Source organism: Grammomys surdaster, unplaced genomic scaffold (genome assembly GCF_004785775.1).
Source record: "Grammomys surdaster isolate TR1022 unplaced genomic scaffold, NIH_TR_1.0 126158, whole genome shotgun sequence".
Lineage (NCBI taxonomy): Eukaryota > Metazoa > Chordata > Mammalia > Rodentia > Muridae > Grammomys > Grammomys surdaster.
In genome coordinates, this window is record NW_021620966.1 from 2,601,954 (window position 1) to 2,618,813 (window position 16,860).

Below are 16,860 nucleotides of genomic sequence, written 5' to 3' on the forward strand. Positions count from 1 at the left end.
TGTCCTGGCCAGTGTATTACAGCAAGCTCAGATGGAGGCCAGATGGCCTCCAGCAACTGGACAATTTCGTGTTTATTTTTAGTAGTTTTTTCTCTGAGGTGAGTAAGCCCCTCCGTTTATATATCTGTTCATGAAATGAGTCATGACAAAAGTATATTGACTGTCTGTGTAGATATTCACCTTTTTATCCTTCAGCCCATCTTAAAGCCTATGTTAGAGTAATTATATCTGCTTTCAGGGTGGATGTGCCCATAGGCATGGCTTGTGCTCAAATGACCTACCTCCATCTGGCCTGTGATCACCACTGTCACCAGATACCTTCTTGAATGAAGCTGCTGTCATCTGTGTATGATATGAATCTCTGGTGGTCAATGGAATGTCTGTCAGGTCGGGTCAAGTATCTTGGATGACACTCAGCATCTCCAGGCAGTCATGGATAGATTCCTCAGGGTCATCTGTCATTTGGCAGCTGGGTGGTAGAATTGATGGCCAAAGATTTATCAAAGGTCAGCCTTTCCTTATGTAAAAGAAGAGCTTGGTGCTAAGTCAAGCCAGCATTGGATATCCAATGGTTGGTGGTATCCCTCTGCAGGGTTTCCACAGTATGCAGAGCTGTTTCAGGTAGAGTCTGTCCCACTGTGAGCTTGTTAACTAGTTTTGCAAGAATTTCAGTAGTTATGATGGCACTTAAACAAGGAGACCATCCCAAGGCTACAGAATCTGGTCTCTTTGAGATGTAAGCTAGTGGCCTTTCCCAGGGATCCAGGGTCTAAGTCAGGAGTCCCTTGGCAATGCCTTGTCTTTCATGGGTGTAAAGATGAAAGGGCTTGGGGACATCAGGGAGAGTTAAAGTAGTGGCCTCTATAAGGATCTCTTTTAAGTTCTTAAAGGCTTGTTCATGTTCCTCAGTCCATCTCAAAGGGGTGTTGCCCCAGCCATAGCAGAACACAAGGGTTTGGCAATACCAGCAAACCCACATATCCTAAGACAGCAATATCCAACAGCCTCAGAAACTCCCTAACTTGTTACTTGGTGGTTGGAGCTGAGGTTTGCATTATGGCTGCTATTTGGGCTAGGGATAGCAGTCTTCTCCCTTCTCCCAATTTATAGCCCATGTAGGTAACCTGGAGCAGGCAAATTTGAACTTCCTTTCTAGAAACACTATAGTCTAACAGGGCTAGAGTTTCTAAAAGGCCTTGAGTGGCTCTCAAACAGTCCTTTTCATCTTTAACAGCCACTAATAAATCATCCACATATTGAAGCAAGGTTAGCTCAGAGCACTTATTACAGAAGTGACTTAAACCCTGGCTGAGTGCTTCATCAAAGCTGGCAGGGGAGTTTTTGAGCCCTTGAGGCAGTCTGGTCCAGATTAATTGTTCTGATATCTCCAGATCAGGGTCGGCCCATTCCAATGCAAAGATAAGATGACTTAATTTTGACAGGGGGCATCTTTTAAGTCCAATACAGTGTAAACTTTATGTTCTGGTGGTAATAGACTGAACAAACTGTAGAGATTTATAGCAATCCGGTGAACAGTTTCTGCTTATTCACTTCCCATAAGTCTCAGTTCCAGGCTTTTGGATGGGATACAGGTGTATTGGAAACTGACTGGCAAAAGCAAGTGTGCCTGCTTCAAGAGGCACCTGATGTGAACCTTAATCGCTTCCCTGGCTTCTGAGCGGAGGCCCAGACGTTAGTTACACTGACAGGTAGCACACGTTTAGTCAAGCCAGGAGGAATGTCCTCTGCCCAAACCGTAGAAATTTCCTGGATTAATGACTCTTCCACTCCCCTTCCAGGGAATGGGTTAGATTTTTGGAGGACCCAATATTCCTCATGTACTGGGCAAGTTATAGTTAAAGCCTTAGCAGGGCTTCCCAGTTGCAACCTAGGAGTGTCTCCTGAGAACAATATTTTTGTCTGGAGATAGTTCATGGTTCCTGCCCTAGTAAAGGGTAGGGACATTCAGCACTAAGGATAAAAGAATGAGTCACAGCTCCTTGTCCTAGGTTAACAGTTTAGTCAGTGGTCCATTTATATTCTGTAATACCCCCTGTTGTTCCTCTATTTCCATCGTCTGGCTGGTTAGGGATCCTAGAGGCTCCCATAATACTGAATATGTAACCCCTGGGTCTACCAGAGAATTTACATGTTGGCCCCCAATAGCAAAGGTTAATATAGGCTCCTGGGGGCCTAGTTTGAAGGAGACATGGCCTCCCTCACTAATCCTCCATAAGATTGGCTTGGGTTTGTGGAGTCCTACCTGTTTTCATCATGGACATTCTTTCTTCTAGTAACCTATTAATTTGAAGTAGGCATATTGGTCCTTTTTGTAAAGGTTTCCTTGTTTTATTGTGAGGTTATTGGGCAGAGTTGAAAGTGGCTGGGGCTTGCAATGTAGCCATGGTGGTCCATGCCATCTTGTTTGCCAAAAGATCTTTGCTTTCAAACACCTTTTGGGCTATTTCTAATAGTTCGGACCTATTCTTTCTTAGAAGCTACTCCATCTTTTGTATCTTCCTATGTATATCAGAGGCTAACTGAGTAACAGAGCCTGGGTTAATTGCCTTGAGGTTTGCCAGGTCTTCTGGGTCTCTATGGGTGTATAAATAGATCTCCAAGAGGTGCTCCAGGAATTCTAAAGGTGGTTCATCTGGGCTCTGTTTTACATCTGCTACCTTAGATAGGTTGATGGACTTTCAGGATGCCCATTTCATCCCTTCTAAGAGAACCCGGTGGTACTCACTGAGTGATCATCTTCCCTCTGTGTTGTAGTCTCATTTGGGTTGCTGTAATGGTCAGTTGCCTTCACCCTCTAATCATCAATCACTGAAGATATTCTGGTGAGTGTTTCAGCTGCTTTCCTGAGAATCTGTTTCCTTTCTTGCTGGAAAAGAACACAGAGAATCTGATCACAGTCATGCCATGTGGGAAGGTATACTGGCTGGTTTTGTGTGTCAACTTGACACAAGCTAGAGTTATCACAGAGAAAGGAGCCTCCCTTGAGGAGATGGCTCCATGACATCCAGCTGTAAGGCATTTTCTTAATTAGTGATCAAGGGGGTTAGGGGTAGGGCCCATTTTGGGTGGTGCCAAAACCTGGGCTGGTAGTCCAGGCTTCTTAAAAAAAAAAAAAAAAAAGCAAGCTAAGCAAGCCGGGGAAGCAAGCCAGTAAGTAACACCCCTCCATGGCCTCTGCATCAGCTCCTGCTTCTTGACCTGCTTGAGTTCCAGTCCTGACTTCCTTTGGTGATGAACAGCCATGTGGAAGTATAAGCTGAATAAATCCTTTCCTCCCCCAACTTGCTTCTTGGTCATGATGTATGTGCAGGAATAAAAACCCTAAGACAGGAGGTGATTGAAAAAGATAGAATCAATTAGAGGAAAAAAAAAATGAACCGGGGTTAGCGCCGAAAGGGGGTGGGGCTCTGGTTCTTCCAGTTATAGAGAGCTATAGTGAGTGGAGAAAGGAGCATACAGGTTTTTATTGCTAGGAAACTGCCACATGGGAGAAAGGACAAGAGGGAGGTGCTGTCCCAGGATCAGGGTGAGAGGTGGGAGGGCCATATGGGACCCCCTGGTGGGTGGGGAGTGAGTGGGGGGAGGGGAAAGAGACAAGAGGAGATAGGGAAGAACTAGGGAGAGAGAAGACAGGGGAGGTAGAAAAGAACTGGCCAGGGTAGGGGTTGATGTAGATGGAGGAGCAAAGTGGAAAAGGGTTGAAGGGGCTGGAGGGGCAGAGTGAGGCAGGGGTGGTAGGGACTGGGTTGGCAAAGGTAGAGGTTGAGGGGGGAGGGGAGGAGGATAAAATGGTTATATAGAGGGAGGAGGGATCCTTCCTCCTGTGAGACTCACAAAACAGGTTTCAGAAGGTGCTCCTGGCTCTCTGCTTCAGGTCCTCAAAGTGCCTACCTGCCAACAAGCAGGGCTTGGCCACTTTGCCTAAATCTGAATGATATGGGTTGGAAGTTGCTTCAGCCCAAGGTAAGGTGCATACAACCTAAGCTGGGTTGCCAGGCTTACCTAGGGTGATATTACCCTTGCCTGGGCTACCTGAGAATCAAAAGTACCTTCAGGGGGCCATTCAGTTCCATACGATGTTTGGAGGCTATTCATGGTGACAGAACAGAGAAAGAACAAGGGATGGAGGTAGTAAAAAAAGAAACCGAAAAAAAGACATACAAAGAAGACAAACAAGACACAAAGCCAGACCAGGGGCCTCAGGTGGGCAGTGCAACACCTCACTTTTTACCCTGGAGAGTATCGAGTCTTTTCAGACCCCTCCTCATCCAAGATCAGGAATCCAAAAGAAGCAGAAGTCACAGAAATTGCTATGATTTACCAGGGGAGGCCTCCCTAAGTGCTTGCTGCTTTTCTTAGCTTTGTAGTTCGTTCACCTCCTGAAGGTGGCCTTCAATCCTAGATTCTCAGAATGAAGATCTAGGTTTAGAATATGAGTGAGTGGCCTTATCTCACTGGGGCATCCAGAAAAAGTTAATCCCAATGATTAAGAATAAGACTACTACCACAAGTTTCGAAATTGAAGCAAACTTCAAAATTTGAAGCAAACTTTACTTATTTGGTGCGCCAGAGACCTGGCCAACAACTGTCTCCTAAAGCAGGTTAGAGACAGAGAAGTACTGAGTCCATTTCTCAGGACTCTTTTAAGGAGTAAATCATGAACAGTTGGAAAGCAGGTTTACAGAATCCAGACAATGGGATAGTTGGGAAGTACAGAAAAATCTCAGCAAAAGAAAACAGCCATTATCTTCTGATTAAGGGGGGTCAGGGTGCTCTCAAAAACAGGTCAAGGTCATGGGTTAGAATAGGTCAAGTTCCAGGAAACTGAAACTTAAAAACAGAAACTCAACTCAGAGTAAATGAAAATTTATTTTTTAAACAACAAAATGGCACCAGCCTTAGAAATTGAGTCAGTCGTGTTCCTCAGTTTCCTGTGGTAGTCAAATGCCATCCCAGTACATGTAAGATGAAAACAGGAAGGTTAGGAGTTCAATATGATCTTTGGCTACATTCTTAGTTCCAGGCCAACCTGGACCAGAGAAACCTTGCCCCCCCCCAAAAAAAAGTGAACGCCTTATGGATATAATATATACAAATGGCCTAAGAAGATAATAATCTGTTCTTAACAAGTTTGTGCAAAATATGCATGGAAGAGATTATTAATGTTTTACGACCTCAAATTATTGTTGGAAGCTGATGAACAGGCAGCAGCCTACTGGAAGGAGTTGTCTTGGGCCCTGAAAGCAAAGCAGACAATCAGCTCAGTGGCTGGCTGAGTCCCTGACAACATTATTTACATGTCAGACAGAGGCTTTCCTACAGGATTCTGCAAAGTGTCAGTAGTTTCAGAGATTCAAACGGGTCACCCAGTGGAAAAGGTTATGTTTTCCAACAATGTCTAGTATTGACTGAGTGCTTAGTGTGTACCATGCACCAGAATTCTCTCTTTTATCCTCAAGCAATCCACAGAAATGAGGAAGTCCACTTGATGCTGTTAATTGCCAAAGGTCCCTGGCATGTGCTGCCATGGGGAAACGGTCAGCTTGCTCTACACAGAAAACAAAGGCAAACAGATTGGGAAAGACTGACAAGAGGTGCTTTCTGGTTGTGGTTTTTGTGGCATGCAAGTTGGAGCACTGGCTTCCTTCAAACCTCATTTAAATTGATTCAGTTGCTCACAGTTTTAAACATATGCCGTCTTTCCCATTCCCTTTTCAAATTTAAACCAAAGTCTGCTTAGTGTGTAGTCTGTGGAGCCTGACCCATAAGAAAATCCTAACGGAGTAAACCTTACTGGAGTTTCTTATCCCTAGGGGTCAAACTAAGAGGAAGAAGTGAGGTGACTGAGATTCCTCCACATCGTACTCTTCACAAGGCTAGGTATCAGGGAGTGACACAAAATGCCCTTCAGAATTGGAAGTATGGCCATAGGAGCTTTGGTTATGACATGTGTCCCTAAAGGCTTGGGGACATTGTGGAGTAGTGGATCAATACTTAACTGCACACATACACAACTCTACAATGTGCAAATTTAGGTCTGATTCTTTCTAACAGTGTGGATTCAAGCCAGTTGCATTGTACCTGTGTGTGATGTTATCTTTGTGTGGTGGGAGGAGCATGTGTGTGCAGAAGCCAGAGGCCAATGGCAGGTGCTTTTCTCAGTTACGTCCCCATCTTTATTTTTGAGGTGAGGTCTCTTGCTAAACCTGGAATTCACTTATCTGGAATAGACAGACTGGTCAGCAAGCCACAGCAATCCTCCTGTCTCCATTGCCTCAGGACTGGGATAAGAGGCACACACCATCATTCCCAATTTTTACCCAGATTTTCATCCAACCGCAGGTCCTTTTGCTAACTCAGCAAATACTTCACCAACTGAGTTATCTCCGTAGACCTTGGATACATATCTAAAACCGTGGAAAACCCAGCAAGATGACAATCTTTATTGCTGGTTTACAAATGAGAAAAAAGAGGCTGAGAACAGTTAAGTACATCATGTAAGATCTCAGGATGAGCTAGGACCTGGAGCTATCTGGCTCCAAGACTATAATCCCTCCTTCTCTTGCAGGCGTTTGTCCATTCTCCCATTCTCCTATGTTCCCTAGCTTTGCATAATCTCCCTAAGCTCTTTCTTCAGGTCTCCTCTAGTTGGCTCTCATACACAGATTAAAAAAGAGTGTTTGGATTGATTCCTTGAACATGACACATCGGAATGAAGGCAAAAAAAAAAAAAAAAAACAAAAAAAAAACAAAAAAAAAACCACACACACACCAACACTGGCCAGAGATGAAAAGCTACACAGGCATAAAACAGTTGAACAGACAAAATAGCTTGAATTGGGGGCAATGGAATTAGAGCAGGTCACCCTCCTTTAATCCCATTTCCTTTTATCCCATGTTGGAAATTCATGATTTTACCATAATAATCTAGTGAAGGACTTCCCATCAACAAAATACCGATTCTTGGGTGTAAATAATTGCACTCCTGATTTGATTCCCAAGAGTGTTTGCACTGGTGAGCTGTGTGAATGTGGGCGAGTGTCTTAACTTTTCTGGGCCTCTTTCCCTATTTGTGGAAAGAGGATGAAGTTCTTACCTACCCTGTGGGGTTCTTATGGAAGTGAAATTGAGAAGGCTAGGCTGAGTTCATGATCGGAGAAGACTAGGCTGACTCAGTGACAGGCTTCAAACTGGCAGTTCAGGACTGGGCAAGTCCAGGCAAGCCAAGGCCTCAGAAAGTGCCCCACTGCTTGGCCTGAGGCAAGGACGATGGGTGAGCAGCAGTTTCTAGACTTCCTCAGCTACTTCCTCAGCAACAGTTTCCAGCCCACTCACCCCAGTAATGGAATGTCCCTAGGGATAGAGTAAGATAAAGATCACCTGTGGGGCAATGGACTGTGAGAGAAAGCCTGGCAAGGTTGAGCTAAGGCCTGAATTCCCGGGGATCCTGAAGGAATGGTAGGACCTTTGCCTGCTCCCAGCACCAGGCCCCTGTCATGTAGCCACAGCACCTCATAAAGAGAATTATAGCCATCAATCACGTGGGACAGTGCCCCCAACCCCCTCCTCATGTAGATGCGGCATCTCAGGCCAAACCCATAGGAAGCAACTGCTGTCAGATCCCACCCCCACCCCAAAACTGTATATAAAGATACTCTGTCATCTAACAGCATCTGTCACAAGAGCTGTAACACTGCCTGGGAAGAGCATGCTCTCTGGAAGCTTTTGACACCAGAAGCTCCCCTGCACTCAGCTCTCTTGATAGCCAGCCCTTTGCCAACTCAGCTCAGCTCTGCTCGCTCTGCTTGACTCAGCACAACCAGTGCAACGTCTTGGAGCAACAGCAGCTACCAAGATAGCTGCACCGCAGCAGCAGCAGCAGAGGTGGCAGAAGCACTTCCAGTTCCAGCTTGTGCCCTTTTCTCTTTGCTTGAACCCTCCCACTGGGTCAGGCCAGAGATCTCCTCGGATAGCCTCCAGTACACAGACAGTCACCTCCCCAAGAATCCCCTAATGTGCTTTAAATTAGGCCTGCAAGCTTACTTGGTTATCTCTCTGTCTTGGTCATGGGAGACCCCAGCATGCTGGACTTCTGCAGAATAAAACACTCTTTGCTTTTACATACTATTTGAGTCTCGGGTGTCACTCTTTGCCAAATCATGGACCCTTACAAAATGAGTATGCAGAAAGCTGTTAGCAGTGTGTGGCCTGTGCAATACACATATTAGGTAAATAAAGTAAATAAACATTAATTTTGCCCTCACCCAGTGTGGACCACATTGACTTTTGTGGAATGCTAGCCATTGCTCCTAGACTTAGACACATAGCTAAGTGGATATGGCCATTTTCTTGTGCTGATCTTTGAGAACAGAGATCCTGGGCTTCCATTTGGTCTAAGCTGCTTATTTCTTCTAGTCAGCCACAGACCCAATTCTGAGGTACCATTCTGAAGGTACCTTACTGTCACCTGATGTAGCACATAGTCTCACAGGAGTGCTGAACCATGTGTGAGCCCAGAATACGGTTTCATGTTTCTTCCACCAAGACTTTCCGAGCAAAACAAGGAACTCCCCCAGAGCACTTCAGGGCTCACAAGACTTTCTTCACAGGCCACGGGTCTCCATCATCTCAGCTTCCCATCACTGAAATCTTACTTCAAGAAAAGAATTCACCAAGGCAGGCCCATTAAGTTTTTCCAAACTTCTACATGTCGGAATCCTTTGGTGATCATGAAAAAAAAAAAAAAAAACCCAAACAATCAAAAACAACCTACCTGCTATTTCCAGGCCTGATCTTAATATACTAATTACTGTAAGTCTCCAGAATGACAGCTGAGAATCTGTGTGAGAAACAGTTGTTCCCTCTGTGGTATTCAGAAACCAAAGGAAAGCTGTGGAGTGGGACAAGGGAGGATAGTGGGGCTGAACATGAGGTCAGTATAATACTGTACATGTGAACTTTTCATAATGACTCTTATGTTGTTCACTGACAAAAATTAATTAAAATACATGAAAAAATTTTGGTTTTAATGTTTTGTTTGTTTGTTTGTTTGTTTTGAGACAAGGTTTCTTTGTGTAGCCCTGTTTGTCCCGGAACTTGCGTTGTAGACTAGGCTAGCCTCAATCTCAGAGATCTGCCTGCCTCTGCCTCTTAAGAGCTGGGATTAAAGGCATACACAAAGGTGTGCAGCACTACTGCCTAGATTGGTTGCTGTTTGTTTTTGAGACAGGTCTCTCTCTATAGCCCTGCTGTCCTGGAACTCACTATCTAGTTCAGGCTGGCCTCAAACTCATGGAGATCCAACTGCCTCTGCCTCCTAAGAGCTGGGATTAAAGGCATACATCTCTGCACCCAGTTAAAAACATTTTTATTTTTTGAGACAGGGTCTCACAATCTAGCTTTTGCTGGCCTGGAGCTCCCTAGGTAGACCAGGCTAGCCTTAAACTCACGGACATCCACCTACCTTTGCCTCCTGAGTGCTAGCATTAAAGGTGTGCGTTATCCTGACTGGCAAAACATTTTTTTTTTTAAGTGAACAAAACTCAACCCCCTTCCATTTGTGCTCTTGAAACATTTAACTCCACTTTTAGAACTGGCTTGTGTCTGGGAAAGATCTCTTTAGCAAGGGGCTCATGGGACCCCACCCTTTACCTCTGAAGCATTGGCAATCAGTAGATCCTCTGAGAGGAGGGTGCTATCTTTAGTTGTGTATCCTCTGCTGAGCCCATCACACCTGACAGATAGCCCTGGCAAATCTTTCTGTGTCACTAAAACAAAACATCCAGGAACACAAGAGAGATTGGTGGAGAGTGGAGAGTGGTCGGGGCAGTAGAGAACTGGGGAGTGAGTGTTCAGAATGCAAAGTGTACATATGTGAAATTGTAAAAAAAATAAATAAATAAATAGGGGTTGGAGAGATGATTTGTTGATTAAGTGCACTTGCTGCTCTTGCAGAGGACCTGGGTTCAGTTCCCAGCACCCACATGGCAGCTCACAACCACCTGTAACTCCAGTCCCAAGGGATCTGATGTCCTCTTCTGGCCTCCACAGGCACACACGTGGTGCACAGACATACATTCTGACAGCACATTCATCCATGTAAAACAAAAAATAAATCTTTTAAAAGATAGATACTTGATAGTATAAAAATCTCTTTGTGACACATTTTGCATCCCTGATTTGTTTATTGGGACATTTCAGTATGTGTGCCAAGCTGACCTTGAACTCATGATCCTCCTGCCTCAGACTCCTGAGTGTTGACATTACCAGCATGTTCCCTCATACTTGGAAAGAAGATACAGGAGAAGAAGTTTGTTCTCTCTTCCTTGCTGGCCTCATGCCTAACTTTCCTGCATGTACACCATTTGGTACCTTGTGCTCTTGGAGGCCAGAAGAGGGAGGCTATGGCCCATCACCACCACCACCACCACCACCACCACCACCACCACCTTGAACCAAAGTTACAGATGTTTATAAGCTACCAGGAGAGGGCTTGGATTGGAACTCGGGTCTTCTGCAAGAACAGCCTCTTCTCTTAGCCACTGATGCCATCCTTTCACACCCTACAGCCATGCATTTGAGGACGCGTGACACAAATCTTACTCATACGATTTTAAAATTACTTTTCTGGCAGTAGATAGACAAACATTTGTTCTAGGTACAACAGATTTATGTTATATATCACTGTTTTCCCTCTCCAAGCATGAAAGGACGCCATTGCAGTGTGCATGAAGCATAGAGAACGGGATACAAGATCGATGAACTCCGAAAGGCTCTGTGTGTGTGTGTGTCTGTGTGTGTGTGTGTGTCTGCCACAGTCTGAGACTCCCTGCCCTTGGCTGCTGCTCCACTTGACATCTTTGCTCACTCCGAGAGCCTGATGGCAGTTTTTCCAGCCACAGACCTATGGTTCTGCTTTCCCAGAGGCTCTGGCAGATGTCTGCTCACATGGCGCTCTCTGACTCAGTGAAGTCTGCAGGCAGCTCAGCTTTCCTGGGAACTTGTGCCAAGGCGTTTGTTACCACACGTTGCTCTAGCAGCAGCTGCTGTAGACTCAAGCTAAAAAGTCCTGACAAAGGCCTGTCTTGCGGTGAATGCTGTCCTCCTGAGGATGATTTGACTGCGGTGGAGGTACACTTCCAATCTTCCTGTGGAGAGGATGCTATATGGGCAAGCTATTGAGAGGCTCCTTAAAGTCTGTGATGGAGCATAATGGTGGACGTCTGTCACCTGAGCACTTTGGGAAGCTGAGGCAGAAGGGTTGAGACTTCAAGGCCAGCCTGAGCTACATGGGTTTGGGATAGACGGCATTCTGTGGTGTGTCTAGATTTGAAGCCTCTGAATAAATTTCTGCTAAGCATTGCTTTTATGCTTCCAGGCTGTGACATTGTGCTGATGCAGTCTGGCAAACTTCCAGGGGACTTTCTGGACTGTTCCTCTGTGGAGTCCTCTCCTCTCCACAGCTCATCTTGAACTTCTCTGCAGCTGATGACACACTTGACCTTGTCCTCTCAAGACAGAGCATGAGTTACTCCTTTGAAGGGCAAAGGAGGTTTTCCTATCCTACGGATATTTTGTATTCTAATAGCGAGTTTCCATAGCTGCTCATTAACAGCACAGGGACTCTGGAAGACAAGTGAGGAGAATTTTTAAAACGGAAGACAAAATCTTGCTGTGGAATCAGACAGAATTAACTCTCTCTACTCACCTTGTGGAGTGTCTGTTTTTACCTGGGGCTCGCTGTATCGTTCCTCTTCCCTCTGTAAATCACTGAAGGGACAGGGAAGAGGACACAGAGGCTGCATCACAAGCTCAGACATTGCTTAAGTGCTGAGAGTTTGTTACTGTCAATATTCAGAATGCTGTTTTTATTGCACCTCACAGAGAGCAAGGAGGAAAGTGAGCTACCAAACTGTTCAAAGCGACCAGACATTTCTCACTCACCAGTGTGACCAACCCCCTGCTTCACGAAAAGAATTCTCCCAGAATCCCTGAGCTCACAGTACTGATTGGATGAAGAATATTCCTTTCACCCTCAGGCCAACTTGCTGTGCCCCTGAGAAACCTCCACTATGTCGTTCATTCAGACATTTGCACAAGGTGAATATCATCTGCTAAGGATGGGGAGGAGAGTCCCCAAAGCTCTGCAGGATGAGCAGGTGACACTGAAGCTGGCTGGGTACCAAAGGAGAAGGATACCACATTGGGCACACTGACTCCATACCTGTCACTTTCACCTCCAACCAGGCAGCAGGTTTCCAGCAACAAAGGCGCTCTCCCAAGTTAGTGCCCTGATCCTCTTACCTAAGTATTGCTTGTTAAAACAGAGTTGCTGGCCAGGTGGTGGCGCACCTGGCAGGGGACAGAGTCCTTATGTGCTAATGAGGTGAGGTCTGAGTACACTGTGAATAGCACAACCTTAGAGTCAATAAGGCCCCTCTCCTTCTCCCAGCCCCACCCTAGCAGGGGCCTTGTAGTGTAAAAACTTTTTATCCCAGCACTTGGGAGGTAGAGGCGGACAGATCTCTCTGAGTTTGAGGCCAACCTAGACTACAGAGCTAGTTGCTAGCTCCAGGACAGCTGAGGCTTCACAAAGAGACCCTGTCTTGAACAAAACAAAACAAAACACCCAAGTCAAAATCACAAAGTTGCCAGGCTCCAGAATTTCTCAGTTACTAGGTCTTTGGCCAAATTCTAGACGAAACATTTCTAAAAGGCTATCAAATAACATGGATATTGTTGGGCCTACACTTTAAAACTACTGTCTTCAAGTATTATGAGGGCTAAGGTTAACATACAATTACGTTAGAAGTGCACATTAAAATGTTAATATCCAGAACATAATAGAGTTATGAGATAAAATTGATCCTGAGTTCTCACTGCGTCCAATTAATTACATTTCATATAATGTCATTATGTTTTATGAAATGACTATTACTTCAGTTTTCAGATGAGGAAAAATAGGTTTAGGGAATTTGAATACTTCAGCTATTGGCAAATAAGAGCAGCAGGGTTTAAATCCAAATGCTTAGGAAGCCGTTTCAGACGAGATCAGTGAGTTCACAGTCGTATGGTAGCATAAATCTTTAATTTAGCACTCAGGAAACAGGTTCAGGCAGATCTCTGTGAGTTTGAGGCCAGCCTGGTCTACAGAATGAGTACCAGGACAGCCAGAGCTACATGAGAAATATAGTTTTTTTTTTTTTTAAAGTAATTTCAGGCAGGCATTGTAGTGTAAAAACCTCTTATCATTTCAGCACTAGGGGGGCAAGAGCAGGTGGAGCTCTATGAATTCCAGGCCAGCCTGGTCTACAGAGTGAGTATCAGGCTAGACATGGGTATATGGTGAAATTCTGTCTTTAAAAAAAAAAGTCCAATTCATGGCATTGACAAGATTTATGATAGTCCAAGGATCAAGGAAGTCTTAAGTGAACAGATTCCCCAGGGCTCCTTTTAGCAGGTCAAGAGGGTCCTTGCCAGCCAGGATCCTGATCTGACTAGTCTGGTATTCACAGAAGATAAGGATGAAATCTAGAAATTCTTCCGAGACATGATGATTTGCATGGTACTGGAGAGGCTCTCAGGTGGCTTACTCAGAACGGGGAGGGGCTGATTCTCTCTAAGGCTGTGCTATTCAAAGCATGTTCAGACCTCACCTCATTAAGGCGGAAAGCCTCTGTCCCCGCTAAGTCCAAGCCTTTGCCTGGTGGGGATCTGCACCGGCTGGGGAGAAGCCCTGCTTACCGCAGCAACTCTCAGTCTTCACTTCACTTTAAAATCACCAGAGGAGCTGTTAAAAGTCCTGCTGCCCAGCTTTCAACTTAGAACAATTATGCTATGTCTTCAGGGGCCAGAGCCCTAGCATCAGTAAAACTGAAGGTCTCCAAGGAACGTTAGCGTGCAAGCCAGGCTGGAACCACGTTCCAGAGGAAGTATGTGGGGAGCAGGAAAAGTCAGCTGCCCTCCAAAAAATTTGCATTTTTCTCTGGGACTCTAGAAGACTAAAAAGATTTCAACATCTAAAGGAATTCATCTTGGTTTGTGAAATGTGAAGAGGGGAAGGACACTCTTACATCAAAGGGGCCTCTGACATTCTCAGGAGTCGGCATTAGCTTTGATCATGATTTCATTACGTGACTGCAGCACACAGACACACAAATTCTCTCCTACATCTATGCTTGGGAAAAATGACTTACCCATCCCAAGTGTACTACCAGAACAGGTAACTGTAAAAAAGAAAAAACAAAAACCAAAACATAAGCGTTAAGAATACATTCACTGACGTATTTACATATTTATTTGTGTATTTATGGTGTGTGTGTTGTACTTGTTAATGTAGGTGCACACACACAAGTGTGTAAGTGGAGACCTGAAGATGTCAGGTGTCTTTCTTTGATTGCTCTCCACCTGCAGTTTTTGAGATAGTGACTTTCTTCCTACACCTAAAGTCCATAGACTTGACTAGGTTGGTGTGGTAGTTTGAATAGGCATGGCCCCCACAGACTCATGTGTTGGAGTGCTTGGCCCATAGGAAGGGACACTATTAGGGGCCTTGTTGGACAAGGTGTGGCCTTGTTGGAGGAAGTGTGTCACTGCAGAGATGGACTTTGAAGTCTCCTATGCTCAAGCTATGCTCAGTGGAGAAGACACAGTCTCCTGCTGCCTTTGGATCAAGATGTAGAACTCTTTGGCTCCTCCAGCACTATGGCTGCCTGCACATTGCCATGCTTCCTGCTATGATGATAATGGACTGAACCTCTGAAACTGTAAGCCAGCTCCAATGAAATGTTTTCCTTTATAAGAGTTGCCTTGGTCACAGTGTCTCTTTACAGTAATAAAACCCTAACTAAGACAGTTGGCTAACAAGCCTTTGCCTAACACTTCCCTACTTGCTTAACAAGTGCCAAGGCTACCAGTGTGAGCTGCCCTGCCTGACTTGTGTCCTGTGGATGCAAACTTATGTCTTTAACATTGTGTGGCATGCACTTTACCCACTGAGCCATCTTCCCAACCCTATTGATGGATTTCAGATGGAAAATATACACATTAAAAAAGAATAAACGTGCTGGACACAGAGGAGCACATTTGTAATCTGAGCTACTTAGGCAGCTGAGGCCAGGAAGGGCAATTTAGCAAGCCACTGTTTCAAAAGAAAGTTTTAAGAGAAGGTTAGGGGCTCTTGTTAGCTCAGAAGTATGGTGCTTGCCAGGCATGCCCAATACTCTGAATCTAATCTCCAGAAGTGCTAAGAATCAATAAATGCAAAGTAGACCAAAGATAAAGAAGAAAAAAAAAACTCAAGAGAAGGCAATGTTGAGGCAGGCAAGCATAGGGAATGATTTGGGAACTTGGGACTCCCCCAGGTTTGGGTTGTAGCCTCTTCTAATGATGCACTTGGCAGCCTAGCTCCTTTGCCTACATAGGCTATGCACACCCACTCCTCTCCCAACGGTGCAACCTCAGACCTACATTTGCATCCAGCCCTACACACACCCCTCTCTGAACAATGGAATAGGTTTCTTCTTGTCCTAATAACAACCACACTTGGACAATTTCTATGAAAAAATATTCCAAATGTAATGGGGTGGGAAGAATGGAAAGGTTGATCTGGCCTGAACCATTTTGGAGTGTACAAGCAGTAAGGCAAACTCGGCCCTCCGAGTGTACTTTTGGGAAGGATCCTCCAGTGACCATTTTGTGTCTATGCATAGTTGGGCCCATATACAATTTGGTGACTTGAAGAAAATTGTTGTAGCTAGAGATTATGGAGCTGTTGGGTCTCAGTTTCCTTATTTATAAATTGGAGACCGTTTATGTCTGCTGAGTCTATATCTTAGGGTTATTTTGTGATTCAGTCAGATATAATTGTGAAGACACTTGTTAAGTTGTGAAATATCCAGTGAGCGACACATGTTGTTATTGAGTGGTAAGCTTATCTTCCAAAGAGTTCATCTGTACCCCAAGAATCCATTCCTTTCTCTTCTCACAAGGCTAGTCGGATTACTCTGTAGGCAAAATACCTCCCCCAACCAAAAACAAAACAAGAAGAAACAAAGCAGGACATCGAAGGCCAGTGGGACCACCCTTCCTCAGAGGAGCTGCCCGTACTGCATCACCTAGAGCCATCTTGAACTTGTTACCCACATGTAATTAGAAAGTGTGGACTGCTTATCAGTGAAGGCTCATGAGTCATTTTCCCTTTTTCCTATTCACCTGCAAAATTCTAGGGCTTTACTATTGCTTTTCTCTTCTTTCTCTTAGAAGCACATGAAAAATGTATGACCGTGCCCTGGGCAAGGTAGCAGAGGGTGCTGGAACACAGAACAAGAGAATTGCTAATGTCTCCTGCCAGCTCTGGTGAGATGCCCAGGCTGACAGCCCTGGGTTGTGATCACAATCTGTCTACCCACTCATATTTCCAGACTTAATTTATGATTCATACGTTCCTTTTTCTCTGATCCTCAAACTTTCCCTTAGACCTCATTCGCAATCTGCAATTAAAAATCTGCAAGTAAAAGTTCAAGACCTTTTTTTATTTTTATTTTTTCCAAGACAGGGTTTCTCTGTGTAACAGAGTCCCGACTGTCCTGGAACTTGCTTTGTAGACCATTGTATGGCAAAGTTCAAATCTTATAAGGTCCAACACGACAGGGTGGTTACTGTCATCTCTAGACTATGTTTAAAAATCTGTCCCAGCCAGGTAGTGGGACACACCCTTAATCCCAGCACTCAGAGACAGATGCAATTGAGTTGGAGGCCAGCCTGGTCTACTGATCAAGTTCCAGGACAGGCAGGACTACATAGAGATACCCTATCTCAGGAAAAAAAAATCTGTTTCCA

At 44.9% G+C, this 16,860-nt stretch overlaps 1 protein-coding gene across 2 annotated transcripts in view; it reads right to left on the bottom strand.

The window, feature by feature from the left end:
• Nucleotides 1–9,038: 9,038 nt before the first annotated feature.
• The window catches only part of Fndc7 (fibronectin type III domain containing 7), a 37,486-nt gene continuing 29,664 nt past the window's right edge, over nucleotides 9,039–16,860 (bottom strand). For both annotated transcript variants that reach the window (XM_028757418.1, XM_028757417.1), the window contains 3 exons: nucleotides 14,217–14,246; nucleotides 11,729–11,790; nucleotides 9,039–11,645 (listed from right to left, as the gene is read on the bottom strand). In XM_028757418.1, the coding sequence (XP_028613251.1) occupies nucleotides 11,747–11,790; nucleotides 14,217–14,246 (74 nt within the window). In that variant the 3' untranslated portion in view covers nucleotides 9,039–11,645; nucleotides 11,729–11,746. The remainder of the gene's footprint in view (nucleotides 11,646–11,728; nucleotides 11,791–14,216; nucleotides 14,247–16,860) is intronic.